The sequence below is a fragment of the Lagenorhynchus albirostris genome, chromosome 7 (assembly GCF_949774975.1).
Source record: "Lagenorhynchus albirostris chromosome 7, mLagAlb1.1, whole genome shotgun sequence".
NCBI lineage: Eukaryota > Metazoa > Chordata > Mammalia > Artiodactyla > Delphinidae > Lagenorhynchus > Lagenorhynchus albirostris.
In genome coordinates, this window is record NC_083101.1 from 37,184,135 (window position 1) to 37,201,630 (window position 17,496).

The 17,496-nt window shown below is 47.5% G+C and overlaps 1 protein-coding gene across 6 annotated transcripts in view; it reads right to left on the bottom strand.

Annotated features, from left to right (window-relative positions):
* Window positions 1–354: 354 nt before the first annotated feature.
* Window positions 355–17,496, bottom strand: part of UNC13B (unc-13 homolog B) — a 223,120-nt gene continuing 205,978 nt past the window's right edge. For 4 of the 6 annotated variants that reach the window (XM_060154897.1, XM_060154900.1, XM_060154899.1 and 1 more), the window contains 17 exons: window positions 13,984–14,111; window positions 13,256–13,341; window positions 8,884–9,010; window positions 8,654–8,750; window positions 8,281–8,424; window positions 7,881–7,958; window positions 7,333–7,410; window positions 7,003–7,091; window positions 6,611–6,763; window positions 6,362–6,485; window positions 6,195–6,251; window positions 5,932–6,012; window positions 4,868–5,015; window positions 3,330–3,386; window positions 2,441–2,533; window positions 2,101–2,260; window positions 355–1,936 (listed from right to left, as the gene is read on the bottom strand). In XM_060154897.1, coding sequence (XP_060010880.1) covers window positions 1,651–1,936; window positions 2,101–2,260; window positions 2,441–2,533; window positions 3,330–3,386; window positions 4,868–5,015; window positions 5,932–6,012; window positions 6,195–6,251; window positions 6,362–6,485; window positions 6,611–6,763; window positions 7,003–7,091; window positions 7,333–7,410; window positions 7,881–7,958; window positions 8,281–8,424; window positions 8,654–8,750; window positions 8,884–9,010; window positions 13,256–13,341; window positions 13,984–14,111 — 1,986 coding nt within the window. In that variant the 3' untranslated portion in view covers window positions 355–1,650. The remainder of the gene's footprint in view (window positions 1,937–2,100; window positions 2,261–2,440; window positions 2,534–3,329; window positions 3,387–4,867; window positions 5,016–5,931; window positions 6,013–6,194; window positions 6,252–6,361; window positions 6,486–6,610; window positions 6,764–7,002; window positions 7,092–7,332; window positions 7,411–7,880; window positions 7,959–8,280; window positions 8,425–8,653; window positions 8,751–8,883; window positions 9,011–13,255; window positions 13,342–13,983; window positions 14,112–17,496) is intronic. The other 2 variants (XM_060154895.1, XM_060154898.1) reach the window with 1 other exon arrangement.

The window sequence follows — 17,496 nt, forward strand, 5'->3', positions numbered from 1 at the left end:
TCTCCTCGGGCGCCACCTTCGGGCGCCTCGTGCTCACCATCGCTCCGCAGCCACCGACTCCAGCGACCGCCATCTTAACGCACCTTTGCGCACAGGTGCCCCGGAGCCACACGATCCGGGCAGAGTAGAGCCCCGCCTCCGGCCACGCCCCTCCTCCCCAAGCCCGCCTCCAACCACGTCCCCTTTCTCAGCAATCTGCCCCCTCTCCCCCAGCGGTTTGAGGCTCCACCACTTGGGGGTGGGCGGTGGCGGGTGGAGAGCAGGAAGGGACCACTTGTCTAAAACCTATCATTATATAAGAAAGTCATTTCTACAGCTTTCCACACTTTAACAGAATTATCAGACCCCAAAGGCTGCTATAAGATAATTTATTACAGACTAGCCAATAATCTCTTGTAACAATGGCACATACAATAATTTAAAACAGCAAAGATTCCTAGTTTCTTATTTCATGTAATAGCCAATGGACAATGCAGAGTCCTCAGGAAGTCCAAGAGGCTGCTACTGAGGTTATCGAAGGCCCTTCTCTGAGCAAGGGGCCTGGGAAGTCCACATGACCCTCTGGAAAAAGTTTGTCTCTGACCTCCCAGGGAGTGTTGAGGCCCCCCCTTCATCCAGCTGGTACAGAGGGATCACAGTCCAAGTTCCTTCTGTAGGGTTGAAGGTCTATGAGGGGAACTGCAGCTAACCTAGATGAAGGGGAGTGAGGACAAAGGCTGGATTCTTTCTGCAAGGGGGAGGACCGTCAGAAGGCAGTGGCCATAGGTGAAGAGGACTCTTTCTAGATTGATTTCCACAACTTTTGGCTTTGTTCAGGGCTTTTTCACGAAGAAAATACAGTCCTCTCTCCTGGATCCTTCAACTAGCTCTCAGGTGCATACACTTAAGAAGAGCTCCTCATGTCCTGAAGCATCACTCCTCTTCCTAAAGGAGTGAGGTAGGGGGACTCATGGGCAGGTGGCCCCTGGTGCTTGGGTTCCAAAGAAATTCTGCTCAGGGCTCCGAAGCACCACGGGAACCTGGTTCTACTCATGACAGATAATCTGGGCAAGGGATTAGCAGAGCTCATTTCTGAAAGGTTTCTGGTTCAGTTTCAATGCCTTGTACTCACTTGAGCTACTCTACACCAGTAGATTCTGCTCAAGGGACAGGCTGAATTCTATTCTGTGTGCTCCTGCCCTGGCCATACTCCAATCCAGACCACAGGGCTCAGCAATACCTGTAGACTCAAATGATTACTTACCTAATTAGGCACAAGCTCCAGGCCCTCTAAACTTGTTCTTCTAATGATTGGTACGTACGGATTTAACTGGATAAGGTGTGGTATGGAGAGGGGTAGAGAAGGGTTGTGGGAGTGGAAGAACCTCTGCCAAGAATGGCTGACACTCTCAGAAACGTCTACCCCTCTGTGGAAAATCTCCCTGCCTGGTAACCCCCACAGCCCAGCTCCCAGCATCACAGACCTGCTGGTCAGGGACTCATGACCCTTTCTGTGCAAAGCCATACTCGCATCACCCCAAACTTTTCCTTCAACGTCCTTAACGGAATGAGTCAACCTCTTGACTACGAGGACCCTAAGATACACAGTAACTCCCACTAGCCCTGACTTGTGGAACTGGTGCCATCTGGTTGGCACAGGAGCCTAGGTGCTCAGCTCCCCTCCTCCACGGAACGAGACTCCGATTTGAGCTTCACAAACTCTCGGGCCACTTCGTCATTGCTCCTCTGAGACAGAATCCGGAGAATGGTCATGCCTGTCTCATCCATGTGGATCTTCCGGCCCAAGGGGCACCAACAGGCACAGCTGCCCTTGGCTGCCACGTCCCTCAGAGGCATCACAGCCAGCCCCAGAACACGATCCTCCCGGGCAAAGCAGTAATCCTTCACACATATTTGCAACTCATAGGCTTCTGGCCCCTCTTCATTTCCCAGGAGGCTGTGAGCACAGGGTAGATGGAAGGTGGGAGACCAGAGCTGAGGGCGTCCTCAAATGAATTCACCCCAGCTGCCATCCAGCCCATCCCTTCTCTCCCCTCTCAATTCTTACCCCCCAGATCAACCCCATCCCAGAGTCCTTCAGGCCCCCATCCCATAACTTACAAGTGAAATGTCTCATTGTACTTGGGGGCCCAGTTGTTGCTTTTTGACTTGGTTGTGAACTTCCTCTTCTTATCACTTTGGTGAGGGCCAACCATGGTTACTTCCACAAAGGGCCGGAACATACCGGCTGTCTGCCACTTGAGGTCATTGGCAGCCACCACTGCACAAACATGGGAAACCTGTGAGAGATCCCATCAAGCATTCCCAGTTCTTGAGCCTCGGGTGGCATTCCCCTTGGAGGAGGGCTAAGCTGAAAGGCTGGGATAAGCAGTCCCTGCCTTTGACTGATGAGGCCACTGGGCAAGAAAAGGTCTGGGGTCTGTAAGCCCATGCCACTCACCTTTCACTGTGACCTTGTGCTCCCCAGTTCCAGGATGTGTAAACAAGTCCACCTGAATAGAGACTTCTCCCACAGGATCATCCACACCGGACCCTGAGGGACAGACGGACAGATGATTCCCCCATTGGAGAACTTTAAGACTTTAGGCCTAATTATTCCGGGTAAAACCGTGGAGTTGGGAGGCTACTATCCTACATCCTAAAGCAAGAAGTAATCACCCACAGAAGCTATGGGGAAGTAAGTAATGGGAGAAGGAAAAGAACGGGGATAAAGAATGAGACTATGTATTAAAATACAAATCAGGGTGACAACATCTTAGGTGAAACCTCTTCCAGAACTGCACCTGGAATCTCTCAGATTCCCCAAACCTCTCCCAGCCTGCAGAATTTTTCATTGAAAGTTGCTGGGAAAGGACAGTGCTGCCACCCTGTATTTTTGTCTGAGAATTATGTCCACCCCATGGTGTCTCAGCAGAACAATGCGGGTCCCATCTAGCCAAAAGCAGCACCTTCCCACCTGTGGAGGCCCCTTCTTGGGAGGCTGCCCTGCACAGAATGACTTTTTCCTACTCAAACCTGGACCTCTCTGCAAACAGCTCCCCAGTCCCTCTGGCCAATTTTCAGCCTCCCCTCTGCAGAAGGCTCACTCTATTTTGGGAAAACACCAGTACTTCTTTGTCCTTAGATGGAGGGGTGGGGGAATTCTGAGGACAGCTATTGTTAACCCTGTCTCAGACTCTATGAATACACTGCCCATCTCTGAAACTTGGGATAGAGCCTCTGAACTCTGATACCTGGTTCCCCCAGCCCCAACATAAGCAGCTCATTCTAGTTCACAGGTGACAGTGTTAGCCCATATTAGATTCACATCTGCATGGTATATAACGTACCCTTTTCCGGCTGAATGTCCTCATTAGCAGTAAACCTAATACCTTTCCCATCATGCACTGAGTGAGGACAGGCAAGTCAAGAGGTAGCAGCAGTAGGACAGAGAAAGAAGAATCAGTTAGAGGTCTAAGGAGTTAACAGCCATTCAGAGCAGCTCTGCACATATTCTGAGGGAGCACGGAGATGGGGTAGGGTGGAGAGAGGTCAAAGAACTGGGGTCAATGCTCGAATGCTCCAAATTATACTTAACAGTTTGAAGATCAACCAAATCATGGACAGAAGCAGTAGAACATACAGAGAGAAGGTTTCTGAGACCCACAGGGCACAAAAGAGAAAGTTGTAGGCTCTAATTTCCTAGGCCCTTAAATGATAAAGCAGTGGGTAGAAAACGTACACTCACAGTTGCATCCTCCCTGCAGTCACCACCCCTGCCTGCTGTTACTTCATGTGTGCCCATTCGAGCCTCTCCTCATCTTTATATCTAGCTTAAAGCTCAATGTTTCCAAAAGGCCTTTTGGATTAACTCCTATCCTCCCTGATGTTACAGGCCTTTACATGTACTCAGCTCTGTGAAAGATCCCCGTCTCCTTGAGCAAGGCTCATAACTTCTTTTGCTATGCCTTCTCACTCTGGACTTGAAATAAGAACATAGGTGGAAAACAGAGCAGTACTGCAGGTCCCTTGTATTTTTCACCTTCCATCAACTCTATTCTAACTGCTTAGATCCCTCTTCCCCTCTGCGTCAGCTCTGTGCTCCAGATCCACAGCTCAGTAAGGCCTAAGCCTTCCCACTCCCGCCTCCACCAGGTTCAGTCCTCCAGGTTTCCCTGGAAGGAGCAACAAGAACTGCGCCTTGAAGGTCCTTTCCAGGAGGACCTTCCCAGGGTGAGGGTCAGAATTTCAGTCTGAGCCATGTCTAGGCAGATGTGTTTTGTTATGAATGGGCCTGCCTGGAGGCAAGGAGGGGTTCTGAGAACTGGAAGTCACTGGGAGAAAATCAGCTGCCTGGGTTCCCTGTGCACTAGCATCACCCATGAGGCCAGAGTCTCAGCTCTGCAGAGCCCCATGATCCGAACCCTCCCTTCAACTGCTCCCGTGGTTTGCCTCTCTTAGTCTTCTCCTCACCCACACTGGAGAATCTGGAAAGTCTTTTGCTTTCTCTCCCCTGGACAGCTTCCAACTTAGGCTCCCAAAGCTATGAATCTTCATGAGTGTCTCAACCACTCATTCTCAAGGCTTCCTCACAGATTTTTCCTACCAAACAGGTATACTCCTTGAGCTCAACACACATGCACTGGCCAGATGATGTCTGGGAAAAGAAAGCTCAGGCACATTTCCCAGGTCTCTGTGATTCTCCCATCTGGTTTGAGTGTGGGCTGGGGGTGAGTACTGGGATCCTGCAAGAAATCCTGGTGTCTGAGTTTGAAGGGCTTTCTGGAGAAGTACTTGGATCCTCCCTGAGGGCTACAGGATACTGACTCCCTAGGGACAGAGATGTATCAGGGAGGGGAGGTGGGGACCCAAAGTCCTTAGGCCTTACCCTGGGCAATCTGTGAGCGCACAAAGGTCTTGATGAGCGTGTCTGTGGTCTGTGTGTACAGAGACAGGGCATAGCGTAGGGACTGCAGATCTGGGCTCTTCTCCAGGAAGGTTTTCTTCAGCCCATTGCCTCCTGCATGAAAGTATTGCTGAAAAGACAAGAATAACTGCTAACTGCTACTGCCTCATCCCCTTACAGAGAGGCAGCTCTCCAACAATGTTACTCAGAGAAATGACATTTGAGCAGAGGCTCAGCGAAGATGCTGGAAGAGGATGGTGAGCCATTCAATAAACAGCAATATCAGGAATACCACACAGAGCCATAGTCTCTCAGGTGAAGAGTATTATTTGAATATCTGGCAGGAGTGGTAAGGGATGGCCACGTTTCTGGACGTGATTCTTGAAGGATGACTCTATCTGGACAAAGATATGTGACAGAAGCATTTCAGGAAGAGAGTAGTCAGAAGTGTTGCTTTACCCCTGGGAACGCTTAGAGCACTTTATACCTATGGCATACCTCTCCGAAGTGGCCTAAATCACAGCCCACATGTACCTGCCTTATTTATCACTTTACCAGGTTATAAGTATCTTGATGCTAGGAACTATATCTGATTCTCTCTGCATCCTTCATAGTGTATAGTGCCCAGAACACATGTTGCCTGGTGGAATAAATGAATGTGTAATAGGAAAAAAAAATCCTTCGAAAACCCAAATGATTTTAAACATAAGTGAAGAGGCCAGCCAGATGTCAGGTATTAGGATCTGGAAGATTAATTCCCAGTGGAAAATATTCATGAATGACAATGAGGTACAAAGTGAACTAAACTGTCCGCAGAACCCAAGAATAATGTTCTAGGTCTGTGGCGATTCACCCGAGACCACACAGGAGGTACCTTTTTGGTTGGTCCCCAGCAGGAATATGGAATAGCAGAGAAAGATATGGACACAAAAATCACTCTCTTCTGGATGTGGGGTGGCAAGAGCCCGAGGGACACCTAATCTGGCAGAATGGAATGCCGGGACCAAGTGGTAGTAAGATTGTCTAGAGGAGGGGGAGGTCTCCACCTTGATGGTGTCCAGGGCGAGGTCAAGGACAGCACACTGCTTTGGAGTGAGACTCCGGGTTTCCTCTCGCGCCATGTGGTCCTAGAACCCCAGAGAAAGCAACAGCATCAGGACAGCTTATGGCTGTCATCAAAGTCTTTCCCCCACCTGTCAGCCACAGCTACATGTTCCTCTCCTTCCCCTCTGCTTCAGTCTTCAAAGCTCAAATTTCCTTCCTTCCAGGCAACCCCCAGCCTCAGAAGGACCCCACACATCCAGAGTACCTTGAGTTTGGAAAGGTGGCTCAGCTCCTTGGCAGCAGTGAAGATCAACTGGGTGCCCTGGGCAGAGAGCGAATCAGTCAAAAGCAGAGAACTCCAAACTCAGTCAGGAAGCATGGAGCAGGTTTAGGGAGACACAGCAGGACGAAGTGGAAGGGAGGTGTCCTTACCGTCTGGTCAGTAAGTGGGGGCAGAACAATCATCCTCTCCATTGTATTCATTACCACCCGCCAGAGCTCCTTCAGTACCCGCTTCAGGACCGTCTTCTCACACACAGTGGCAAAAAGTGTGAGGCTGCAGGACCAGGCAACAGGTAAGGATGGGGTAAGTGCTTGAGAGCTCCCCCTCCCTGAGAGGCTCCTCTGTGACTGCTTCTGCCCTGTTCGTCCCTAAAGGACAGTCCTCAGTGCTGTACTCACTTGCCATCCAGGAAGTCCATGAGGGGCCGGAGCACACTATCTGCATCTTGAGTCACTGAGGCCCGGGCGCTGGGGGATGCATTCCCTGGGCCCCGCACCTGGCCCAGGATGTCGGCCATTTGTTGAACACACTCATCAATCCGCACCTGGAAACTACACATGTGCCCACAGTGCAGCCCTCCCTGCCCCAAAGGCACACTGTCCCTAAAGCAGCACCAGCTATTTGGTCCCACTCCAGCATACTCATGGTGTAGCTCCAACAGGGACAGCCAGCAGGAAGAGGGGGACGATCCGCATATGTGCAGCTGGATGGACGACTGTGGGGCAGGGGATCTGGGGCTGGCCAGGCACCACACCTGGCTCTGAGGGCTGTGTGTTCTGGGGCCACCGACCTGTTTCCAAACACCATGCTGAGCTCATCCAGAACCGTATTCAGTTTCACCTGCAGCTCCTTCAGACTGTCTGCAGCTTCAGGGTCCAACTGTATCCACAGGAGGCAGGCTTCGCTAAGCTGGTTCTCTTATGCTTTCCTCCCTTCCTGTGCCCCCACTCCTCCCTCCTAGGGCCTCTACCCCAATGCCTACTCAAATCTCTCAGCTCAAACCACTCCAGACCCCAAGCTAAACTCCTGGTCTATACCCAGTCAGGAGAGGGTGGAGTTCTGTGGCCAGGGAGCTCAGGAACAAAGGGAAAGTACAGCAACCCCAAACCTTAAGACTTACCTCCTTGCCTCCCATGGCCTCAAACATTTTCTCCAGCTGGACCCTCAGTTGCTGCATGTTGTTCATCAGGATGCAAGGCTTTGGGGACAGAGGGAGGTGTTGAGTTTGGCTCCATTCAGCACAGAACTCATCAGGCTAGAGTCCCTCCCTCTCTCACATTACTCCAAAAGCCACAGGGAATTTACAACACATATTACATGTGTCTCTCCCTAAGCACTGAGATCTGGAACCAATGCAGACAGCTCTCCTTGAATGAAGACTAGAAGCAAATGTTTCTGCTTTTAAGCTGGGTGGGGGGCCCCAGGTGTTCATGGGATTACCCTTTATAACTCTCTGAATGTATTAAAAAGAAAGAAATAAAGACTAAGCAAAGGCCTAGCTCAGTAGAGAATAAACTACCAAGTGGAGGCACAAAGGAACTCCTCATCAGGTTCTTATTATTTTGTGGCATAATCTCAAGCACAGCCCTGCCGGGAATCACAAGGCAGGAGAATCACCCCACCCTTAGCTCTGAGGAGAGCTTCAAAAGCAAAAAGCCTAACCCTCACCATTTTCTCCTTTGTGCAATAAGCTGGGAAGTTCTTTGATAAGATGTCTGCATATTCCATCAGCACCTTCCCGATGGTCTGAGAAAAGAGGAGAAAAGGAAAGGAGAGGGAACCCTTAGCTCTACCCACAGGGATCTTACCTGAGGTTGTACTTCTCATCCCATAACAGTAACAACAGGTATGCAAAGGGGAATGTCAAAGTAAGGCACAAATCTCCCTCTCAACCCCAGAACAGCACTGAAACAAACCCACCTGTCTGCCCCGGACTCAAGTAAAGGAGAATGGGGGTAACGCCAGGCTTAACCCAAAGGCCATCACAAAGAGGGGTTGAGCTCAGGCCTGTGGCTAGGCTGTGATGTGATGGAGGTAAGAGGGGAGGGGTAGGGAAGGTCATGGTCACCTTAGCAAATCTCCTCATGTAGTGGGCAAGGATGTTGGGGTCTGGGCATTCCAACTTCCGGATGATCTCAAAGCTCTGATTGAGCTGTGTGAAGACGTCCACCACAGAGCAGGAAAAGAGTGCGTGCTCTGATGTCTGCTGGAACTAAGGAAGGCCACACACAGGGTCATCTTCAGCTGCTACCTTTTCCCAAGTCTATAAGGTTCTAAAGGGCTCTCTGCCCAGCAGGGGTGGCTCAGCGGCCCTCGACAGCCCTCCTTACGGACTCCACAAGGCAGGGACAGCCATCCTGGTTGAGCCCAGGAACTTCTGCTGATAGCTAATTGCTGGGAGATCTGGCCTGACCCCTGTGAAGCCCAAGCCCCCGACTTACCCCATCCTTCTTATCTCGTTCCAAGGCCCCACGCAGAAATTCCAGGGACACATCCTCATTCTCATCCAGCCACTGTAGGACAAACTGCTCAAACCACCTGCAGCCAGGCAGGAAAATTGGGGGTTGGAGCTAGTGGTTGGCATATACCATGTACCTGACTGTAAGGATACTGGCCTTGTCCAACCCCTAAGCGCCCCTCTTCCCTCTGCAGCCCCCACATGATGACTCACGCTGGGTACTCAGGCACCTGCCCCTGGAGGGCAGGCAGATCCCGCATGTATTCATTGTGGAGCCACTTCACCTTGAAGTGCAGGTTCATGTAGTCAGCACTCTTACACAGCCGGTCTTTCTCATGCTCTAGTGGTAGGGAGGAAGGCTGGGTCAGGTCCTGGCAGTAGAGGCCATGGTTCCTGAGCTTTCCCAAGGCGGCAGATCTAGTCAGGTGGCTCTATCAAATGTCTGAGAACAAGGGTGACTCCCAAGCACCTCCTCACAGCCACCTCCCTCTAACAGTGGGTACTCTGCTAAAAGCCTGGCCCAAATCTTTCTTTAGAGACTAAGCCAGACACCCAGATAAGGCCCACAGTCTTCCTGTGCTGGCTTTTGGAAGTGCAAGTGAGGTACTGGCCTCTGGTGAAGAAGAGGAGAAAAGGATGTAGGTGCTAAGGCTGATTCGTGGGGAAACTGCCCTGGACTGGAGAGACATGACGGTTTTCCAGGGCTTTTCTAATCCTGGTACCTGAGCCATTTCCTCAGATGGATTTAAATGAGATGAGCAGTCGTATATGACATAAATGGGTCACTGACAACCACACAGACACAGGGAAAACCAAAATGGGCCTGAGCTGACAGAACGAGCAGTTGAGCAGCCATGGTGTAACAGAATCTTGAAGTAAACTGAAGGGTCCCAGAGCAGAGCTGGGACACTGAAAAATGAACTCTCAGAGAAGTATGCAAACAGGTCAGTTTGGAAACACAGCCAGATGAAAGGGCCATCCTGCTACAGAAAATGGGATGCTTATGGACTTGAAAGGTTATATAGCTGAATCTGCAGAGCCTTCTGGGAAGTCTAGGATAAAGATCACCCACAGCTTGCCCAGAGAGTCTGGCACTGGCCACACCCACAGGCTTTCTTCATTTACCCCCTTTAGAGATGAAGCATTAGTTTGAACAATAAAAGCCAACTGTGCGCTTACATATAACAATGGTGAAAGCAAGCAAACTGGGGAGAGTACTGAGCAACAGAGAAGGGAAGATCATTGTCCTTGGGAACTCTACTGCTCAACTCAGAGTTGCCATGGGTGACGCTCCTCCATGTCAAGGCAGAAGAGCCAGTCTGGGGCAGCCGGCCCTTGTGAATTAGTACAGCAGACACTCAAGGAGGAAACGGGAGCCCGGGATTCAGCCTCAAAAGGCTCCCTTGTTCCAGGAATTTCATCTCCTGGCATTGTAGGCAGCACCATCTCAACCCAAAGTTGCATTTGCAGTCTCTTCTATGAAGCAGTGAGCAAGAGAAGAGGAAACAGCAGTAAGACTAGAGGTGAAGGGACAACAACCAAAAGTTCTTACCACCCAGAAAGAGGACTTTTCGTATACGAATGACAGCGGATGCTTGTGACAGAGCAGAGACACCAATGAGCAATAAAGAAAGTGAAAAAATCAGGGACATCAGAGAGACTCTCTCAGGGCTTGCCCCTTCTCTCCCACCCTGCTGTCCTTAAACCAGGCCAAGAACCTAGAAACATGAAAAGGTACCAGCAGGAGGGCCCTTCCTCCTTCCTGTTCAACAACCCACTAGAAGTGAAGCAATGCTGCCCCATCACTCCAGAGCTCCCTAACTGCTTTCTTCTAGGGACCTTCAAGTTACTGTATTTACAGAGAATTCTCACTTTCTCTGTCAATCCATCATCTGTACTCTGGTCCAAAACCCCAATTTCTAATTACTTCTGTGGTACAAAAACACTGGGCACACTTTAAACTGTTCTAACAATAGTAAGACTCCCATGGAGTCATGCTCCAGTAGTCGCTTGAGGTTGCTGACGGTGGGGTGTGGTGATCAGGGCTTGGTTAACCTGTCAAAAGGGGCAGAAGGGTATCTAAACCTTCTCCTGCCCGTGACTGCCACAATCCTCCCTCCATTCATCTTTCATCCTTGGAGAGTTCTTTCGACCTCATGATTTCAACTTTCCAGCTTGCTGATCTCTCCCTGGTTCTGGTAATGTCTATACGAGGATTTGATGGAACGTTTCACTTTGCCTGGGTTTAACTCCAGTCACCACCTTTTGCCATTTTAACATCTCCAGCTGAAGCTGGAGTGTACACACTAATCTTACCCTCTTGTTCAATGCCGAGCATCATCCTCCAGTCTTCCTTCTTCCTCTTTATTCACATCCAACGAACTCACTAATCGCTGTTGATTTCATCTCCAAAACTCCTCCGGAATTTATCCATTTCTTTCTAGTTACACTTTTACCTGTCTAGGTCTCATTACCACCTTCGCTAACATGCATTACCACAATAGTCTCCAAACTGGTCTTTCCTCCTCCAACCTATTCTCCATACTGTAGCCAGAGTGAGTGGCCTTTCTATATTAAAAATCTAGTTATGTTAATCCCTTTCTTAACATGGGATTGTTGTTCAATGCCTCTCAACTGCCTCAGGGTGGAGTCCAAAATCCTAAACATGGCTTAAAACCTCCTGTATGATCTAGCTCTGTCCTACTTCTCTATCTTCACCTCTCCTCTCCTCCCCTACACTCTAAAGTGCTAGTCACACTGAACCACTGCTTACAGTTCCCCAAGCATGCCAGCTCTGTCTAGACCCCAGGTCTCTGAACATACTGTATCCTCTGCCTAAAATGCCTGTCTCTCCCTTCCCTGTCACTAATGCTCTCCCTCCCCACCAGCTAAGTTTTATCATCCTTCAGGTGTCAGTTTGTACATCACCTCCTCCAGAAAGCCTTCCCAGGTAGTCCTCCCAGGTCCAGGTTACATGGGTCTCCTCTCAGCACCCTATGCTTATTCCTTTAGTAGCACTTAAAAACTTTGAATTGTAACTGCCAGTTTATAGGTCTGTTGTCTTGACTGATCTGGGAGTTTCTCAAGGGCTGGGGCTATGCCTCATTCATCTCAACTAGCACAGTGCGTGGCCCAAAGAAAATACTCAATACGCCTGGTGAATGGGGTGGGGATTTACTGCAAAGGGGCATGAAGAAACTTTCTGTTTATATGTTAATTGGGAGAGTAGTTACACAGGTGTACTTATTTGTCAAAACTCATCAAATTGTACTCTTAAAGTGTTTTTATTTTATTGTATGTATATTACACCTCAATAAAGTTGACTTTAAAAATACTGGGTGAGTGATAGCGTTTTCACAGTTGGAGTCAACACTATCCTTTTATTAAACAGGTCTCCCTTTCTCTTGCCCTCCACCATTCTGACAATCACTAAGCCCTGTTACAACTTCCTTCCAATGTCTATCAAATCGCATTCTTCCTCTAATTCCTCTGCTCTAATCCCAGCCCCATCCGCTCAGCCCTAAATGATTACACTATCTGCACTCTGCTTCCAGTCTCTCCCTGTTCCATCTGCCCCCGTTTTCCATTGAGGTAAAATCTTATAAAAATACTACTTTGTTAACATTGCATCTCTGCTCATCAGCCTTTAATAAATGCCAGGCAGTATGCTAAGTATGTCACATACACCTCAGTTACTTCATTAGCTCAATGAAATAGATGCTATCATCACGCCCATTTTATAGATGAGAAAATGGGAGCTCACAAAAGTTAAGTAGCTCAGTCTAAGAACACACTGTTGAGTAGGTGGTTAAACTGAGATTTGAAACCAGGTCAACATTAGTTCTTTCTCTCGAAGCAGTTCAAACCTTTTGTGTTTGTTTTAAACATATATATGTTTATTTATATATAAACATATACATGTTTTAACATATATAAACAGACAGGAAATGCAGCTAAATAAGTGAGCACAGATGGGTATAAATGGGAAGGTCTGATACAGGTAGGGAGTGATATCTTTGTGGACCAAAGTGGGAAATGAATAAAAGAATAAGCTGAATGAACAAGATGAGTAATAATTGGTCTGTGACCCTGTTCTATAGGAGAAGTGAGGGAAGAAGTATCTTTCTGGCTTTGTCACACCAATCCAGAACAACTTTCAAGGAAAGTCAGGCCAGGCAGTCTACAGCATGAGAAAATAATCCTTACCTATCTATGTATTTAAGGTTCTGAGATTCTGTAAAACTGTAAAGATAAGTTTCATAAGACCATTCTCTAATGAGCAGGCCACTTGAGAACACCCAGCATGGGAAGGGTTGATCTCTGGGCTGGGAAATTTTTAAATAGGCACTTGCTCTAAAGCTGGAAGGAGGAACCTACATCCACACAGCAATTTCCATTGTTCCTTTGGCTGAAGCTTTGCCTACCCAGCGCCTCCTGAGGCCTATCACCCACCATGCCTAAAATCACTCTAGTTTCTCACTGTATTATTCACCCAGAACTTGTAGTTGTCTGGGAGAAGAAAGGGACAGCAAACAAGGTGCTTGGACTAGGGGTCTGCAGCCCACTGCCTTGGGCACACCCTTACCCTCCAGTGCATATTTCATGTCTTGGGCAAAGAGTTGCCACATCACTTCTGCGCTGACTTTTCCCACATTCAACTCCTGAGGAAACCTGGATGATGGAAGAAGCCACAGTCAGAGAACATGGCAAGAGCCATTTGATTTGATTGCTTCCAAGGCTAACATGCCTAATTCTTGGAGGTCAGATCGAAGAGAGGAGAAGCCTAGGAAACAGGGCTACTAGGCTCAAACTGCAGAAAAGGGACCCAGGGGCCAGGGGTAGGACAAGTGGGGGCAGAGGATCCCCTCAGGCAAGGTGGCCCTAGGGGAGATGATGCCTAGAAGGCAGGGAATTGTGGCCAAGAGGAGAAGTGTTGAGGTTGGAAGACAGGCCCAGGCTAAATAAGCAGGAGGAGAAAGGGCAAGGAGGTGGGTATAAGAAGGCCCACTTTATTCATAGCAGACAGACACATACACACATGCTCTCTGGATCCCCTGGGACTCCTATGGCAGCCATTCCCAGAGGTCTCTCACTCAAGGGAGGCTGGCTCAGTCTGGGCAGGGCCCCCCATTATGTTTCCACACCTGTCTCCAGAAACAGTTACCCAGACAGATACAAGGGACAGAGGGACAGATGGACGAACAGGAGGAAGAGGTGGCACTGCAAACACATAGAGATAGGAAAGAAAGAGGCTGTTAGACAGATGGACAAACAAACCACTAAACAGATAGGGCCAAGTGAGGTGATACTTACTGGTTCAAAACGAGTGTGTAGGAATTCTTATCTTCTTCTATGATTGACACAACGAGCGTGATGAGTTTGGGCCAGAAATCCAGGTTCCTAATGCTGGGCCCTTGTTCCTCTGGAGGTAGCTCCTGATTCTTGTTCCCAAGGAGATGGTGATAGACAGTGAGAGTCAGAGTAGAACATGGAGAGTCTTCCTCTCTCTCTTCCCCACTCCATGCCCCTTCCTTGAGAATCAGGGACCCTTCCTCTCCTACAGCCTGTCTTCCACAAGACCACACCTGTTCTAGCAGAGGGGTGACCACTGGGAGGTCCTTGGACATGAAGAGTCTGTCCTTGAGAACTTCTCTCCCCAGCTCCAGGGCACTGTTCTGACAAGTTCGGTCAGGCATAAAGATGCCTGTACCCCTTCCTCCTTCTCCCAGTACCTATGGATATAGTGACTTCTTGGCTGAAGTATGCAGCCCTTCCAGTCTAAGTAGGTCTAGTTCCATGTGATCCCCACTGGAAGTCCTTCTCTTCTAGTGATGGCCCTCCTCTAATATCACCCCCTGCCCCACCACACACATGTACATCTCAACTCTGAAAAGCTCCTTCCAGTTCTGCAGGAGCTACGTAACCGACCTAGCATGCAGGTTGGCCCAGCCTTCAGTGAAGCAAAACTTCCCTTAACTTCCCTGAATGTTATTAGGGGGAAGAATTGCATCTAGAAAGTTATTTGCTTAGCTGGAAAAGAAAAGACCATGGAGAGCCAAGAATACTCAATGGGGAAAGGATAGTCTCTTCAATAAATGGTAATGGGAAAACTGGATATTCACAGGGAAAAGAATGAAATTGGACCCCTATCTCAAACCACCCACAAAAATTAACTCAAAATGGATTAAGGACTTAAATGTAAGACCTGAAACCATAAAACTCCTAGAAAAAAACATAGGGAAAAAGCTCATTGATATTGGTCTTGGCAATGATTTTTTGGATATGACAACAAAAGCAAAAATCAGTAAGTGGGACTACATCAAACTAAAAGGTTTCTACACAGCAAAAGAAACAATCAACAAAATAAAAACACTACCTACAGAATGGTGGAAAATATTTGTAAACCATGTATCTGAAAAGGGGTTAATTTCCAAAATATTAATATATAAGGAACTCATACAACTCAATAGCAAAAAAAAATCTGATTAAAAAATGGGCAGAGGACTTAGACATTTATCCAAAGGAAATATACAAATGCCCAACAAGTATATGGAGAGATGTTTAACGTCACCAATCATCAGGGAAATGCAAATCAATACCCCAATGAGATAACATACCTGTTAGAATAGCTATTATCAAAAAGAGAAGAGAGGGACTTCTCTGGTGGCACAGTGGTTAAGAATCCTCCTGCCAATGCAGGGGACATGGATTTGAGCCCTGGTCCAGGAAGATCCCACGTGCCATGAAGCAACTAAGCCTGTGTGCCACAACTACTGAGCCTGCACTCTAGAGCTCGTGAGCCACAACTACTGATCCCTCATGACACAACTACTGAAGCCTGCACGCCTAGAGCCCATGCTCCACGACAAGAGAAGCCACTGCAATGAGAAGCCCACGCACCACAACGAAGAGCAGCCCCCACTTGCTGCAACTAGAGAAAGCCCGCGTGCAGCAACGAAGACCCAATTCAGCCAAAGATAAATAAATAAATAAATAAATAAATTTATTTTTTAAAAAAAGAAGAGATAAATGCTGGCGAGGATGTAGAGAAAAGGGATCCCTGGTGCACTGTTGGTGAGAATATAAGTTGGTATAGCTACTACAAAGAACACTATGGAGGTTCCTCAAAAACTTAAAAATATCACTACCATATGATCGAGCAATCCCACGTCTATATTTCCTTTGGTATATATCCAAAGGAAATGAAACCACTATCCTGAAGAGATGCCTGTACTCCCATGTTCATTGCTGCATTATTCACAATAGCCAAGACATGTAAATGACCTAAGTGTTCGTTGATAGAGGAATGGGTAAAGAAAATGTGGCACACAGGTACAGTGAAATATTATTCAGTCATAAAAAAGAAGGAAATCCCGCCATTTGTGACAACGTGGATGAACCTGAAGGGCATTATGCTAAGTGAAATAAGTCAGACAGCAAAAGACATATACTATATGATCTCACTTATATGTGGAATCTGAAAACATCAGACTCATAGAAACAGAGAGGAGAAGGTTGTTGCCAGAGGCTGAGGGGGTGGAGGAAATGGGGAGATGTTGGTCAAAGGGTACAAACTTTCAATTACAAGATGAATTAAGTTCCAGGAATCACAGGTACAGCACGATGACTATAGATAACAATACATACTGTACTGTATACTTGAAAGATGCTATGAGAATAAAGCTTTAATGTTCTTACCATAACAGAAACAAAATGGTATTTATGTGAGTGAAGGATGTGTTAACTAACCTTATTGTGGTAGATGTTTCACAATATACACGTGTATCAAATCAACACATTGTATGCCTTAAACTTACACAATATTATATGACAATTATATCTCAATAAAGCTGGGAAAAAAGAAAGAAAAGGCCTTGGCTGGGAAGAAACAAAGGAATACAATGGTGGATGGCAAATCCCAGATAGGACAAGTAAAGGTCACCACTGAAAGACTGGAATGGACATTATTTCCCACTGAGATAAGAGCAAAATTGGAATTGCCCAGGAGCACAGGAATAGGGCTTTTATGTAGGATGCCATATATCATCACAAATCTCCACAGTCCTTAATAAACCTGCATTACCAGGAAATTACTAGAAACCAGGACAGAATCCACATTTGGTTGATTCTGCCTCCTTAATATCACTGAAATACATCTTTTCCTTTTACTTGGCTCAGGCTCTTATCATTCAAGGATCTCCTAACTGGTCTTTGATCGTCAATCCAATCCTTCTACCACTCAGTTGTCAGTGGTCTTTCTGGAAGGAATCTCATAGTGTTACTCGTCCACCCTTCAAAAAAGGTCCAGCTCCATAGCTTGAAATAAAGGTCCTTCCGAATACAGCCTCTCTCTCAACCTCATACCTAACCACTCCCTTCTGTTGCAGCCATCACCACACCACTACCACCAATTATTTGGTGCTTACTATATGCCAGGGACTCTGCTAAGAACTCTGCATGAATTATCTCATTTAATCCTCATAACAACTCCATTGGGTAGAAATTATTATCACCTTCATTTTACAGATGAGGAGACTGAAGGACAGTGAGGTTCCATGACTTAACCAAGGTCATGTAGCTATAAACAGCAGAACCAAGATTTGACCCCAGACAGCTGAACTCTAAAGCCTGACACTATAACTGGCATAATTAAATTGCTTATACTCCTTCGAATTAATAAACTCATTTACAATTCTGTGTCTCCAAACATTCCGTTTGCTCTATATGGTATCCCCCTCCTCCCCAGCCCCTTTCTTTAGCTAATTCATACTCATTGCTCAAAATTTATGTTGAGCTCTACCTTTTCTGAGAAGTATTCCCTGACAC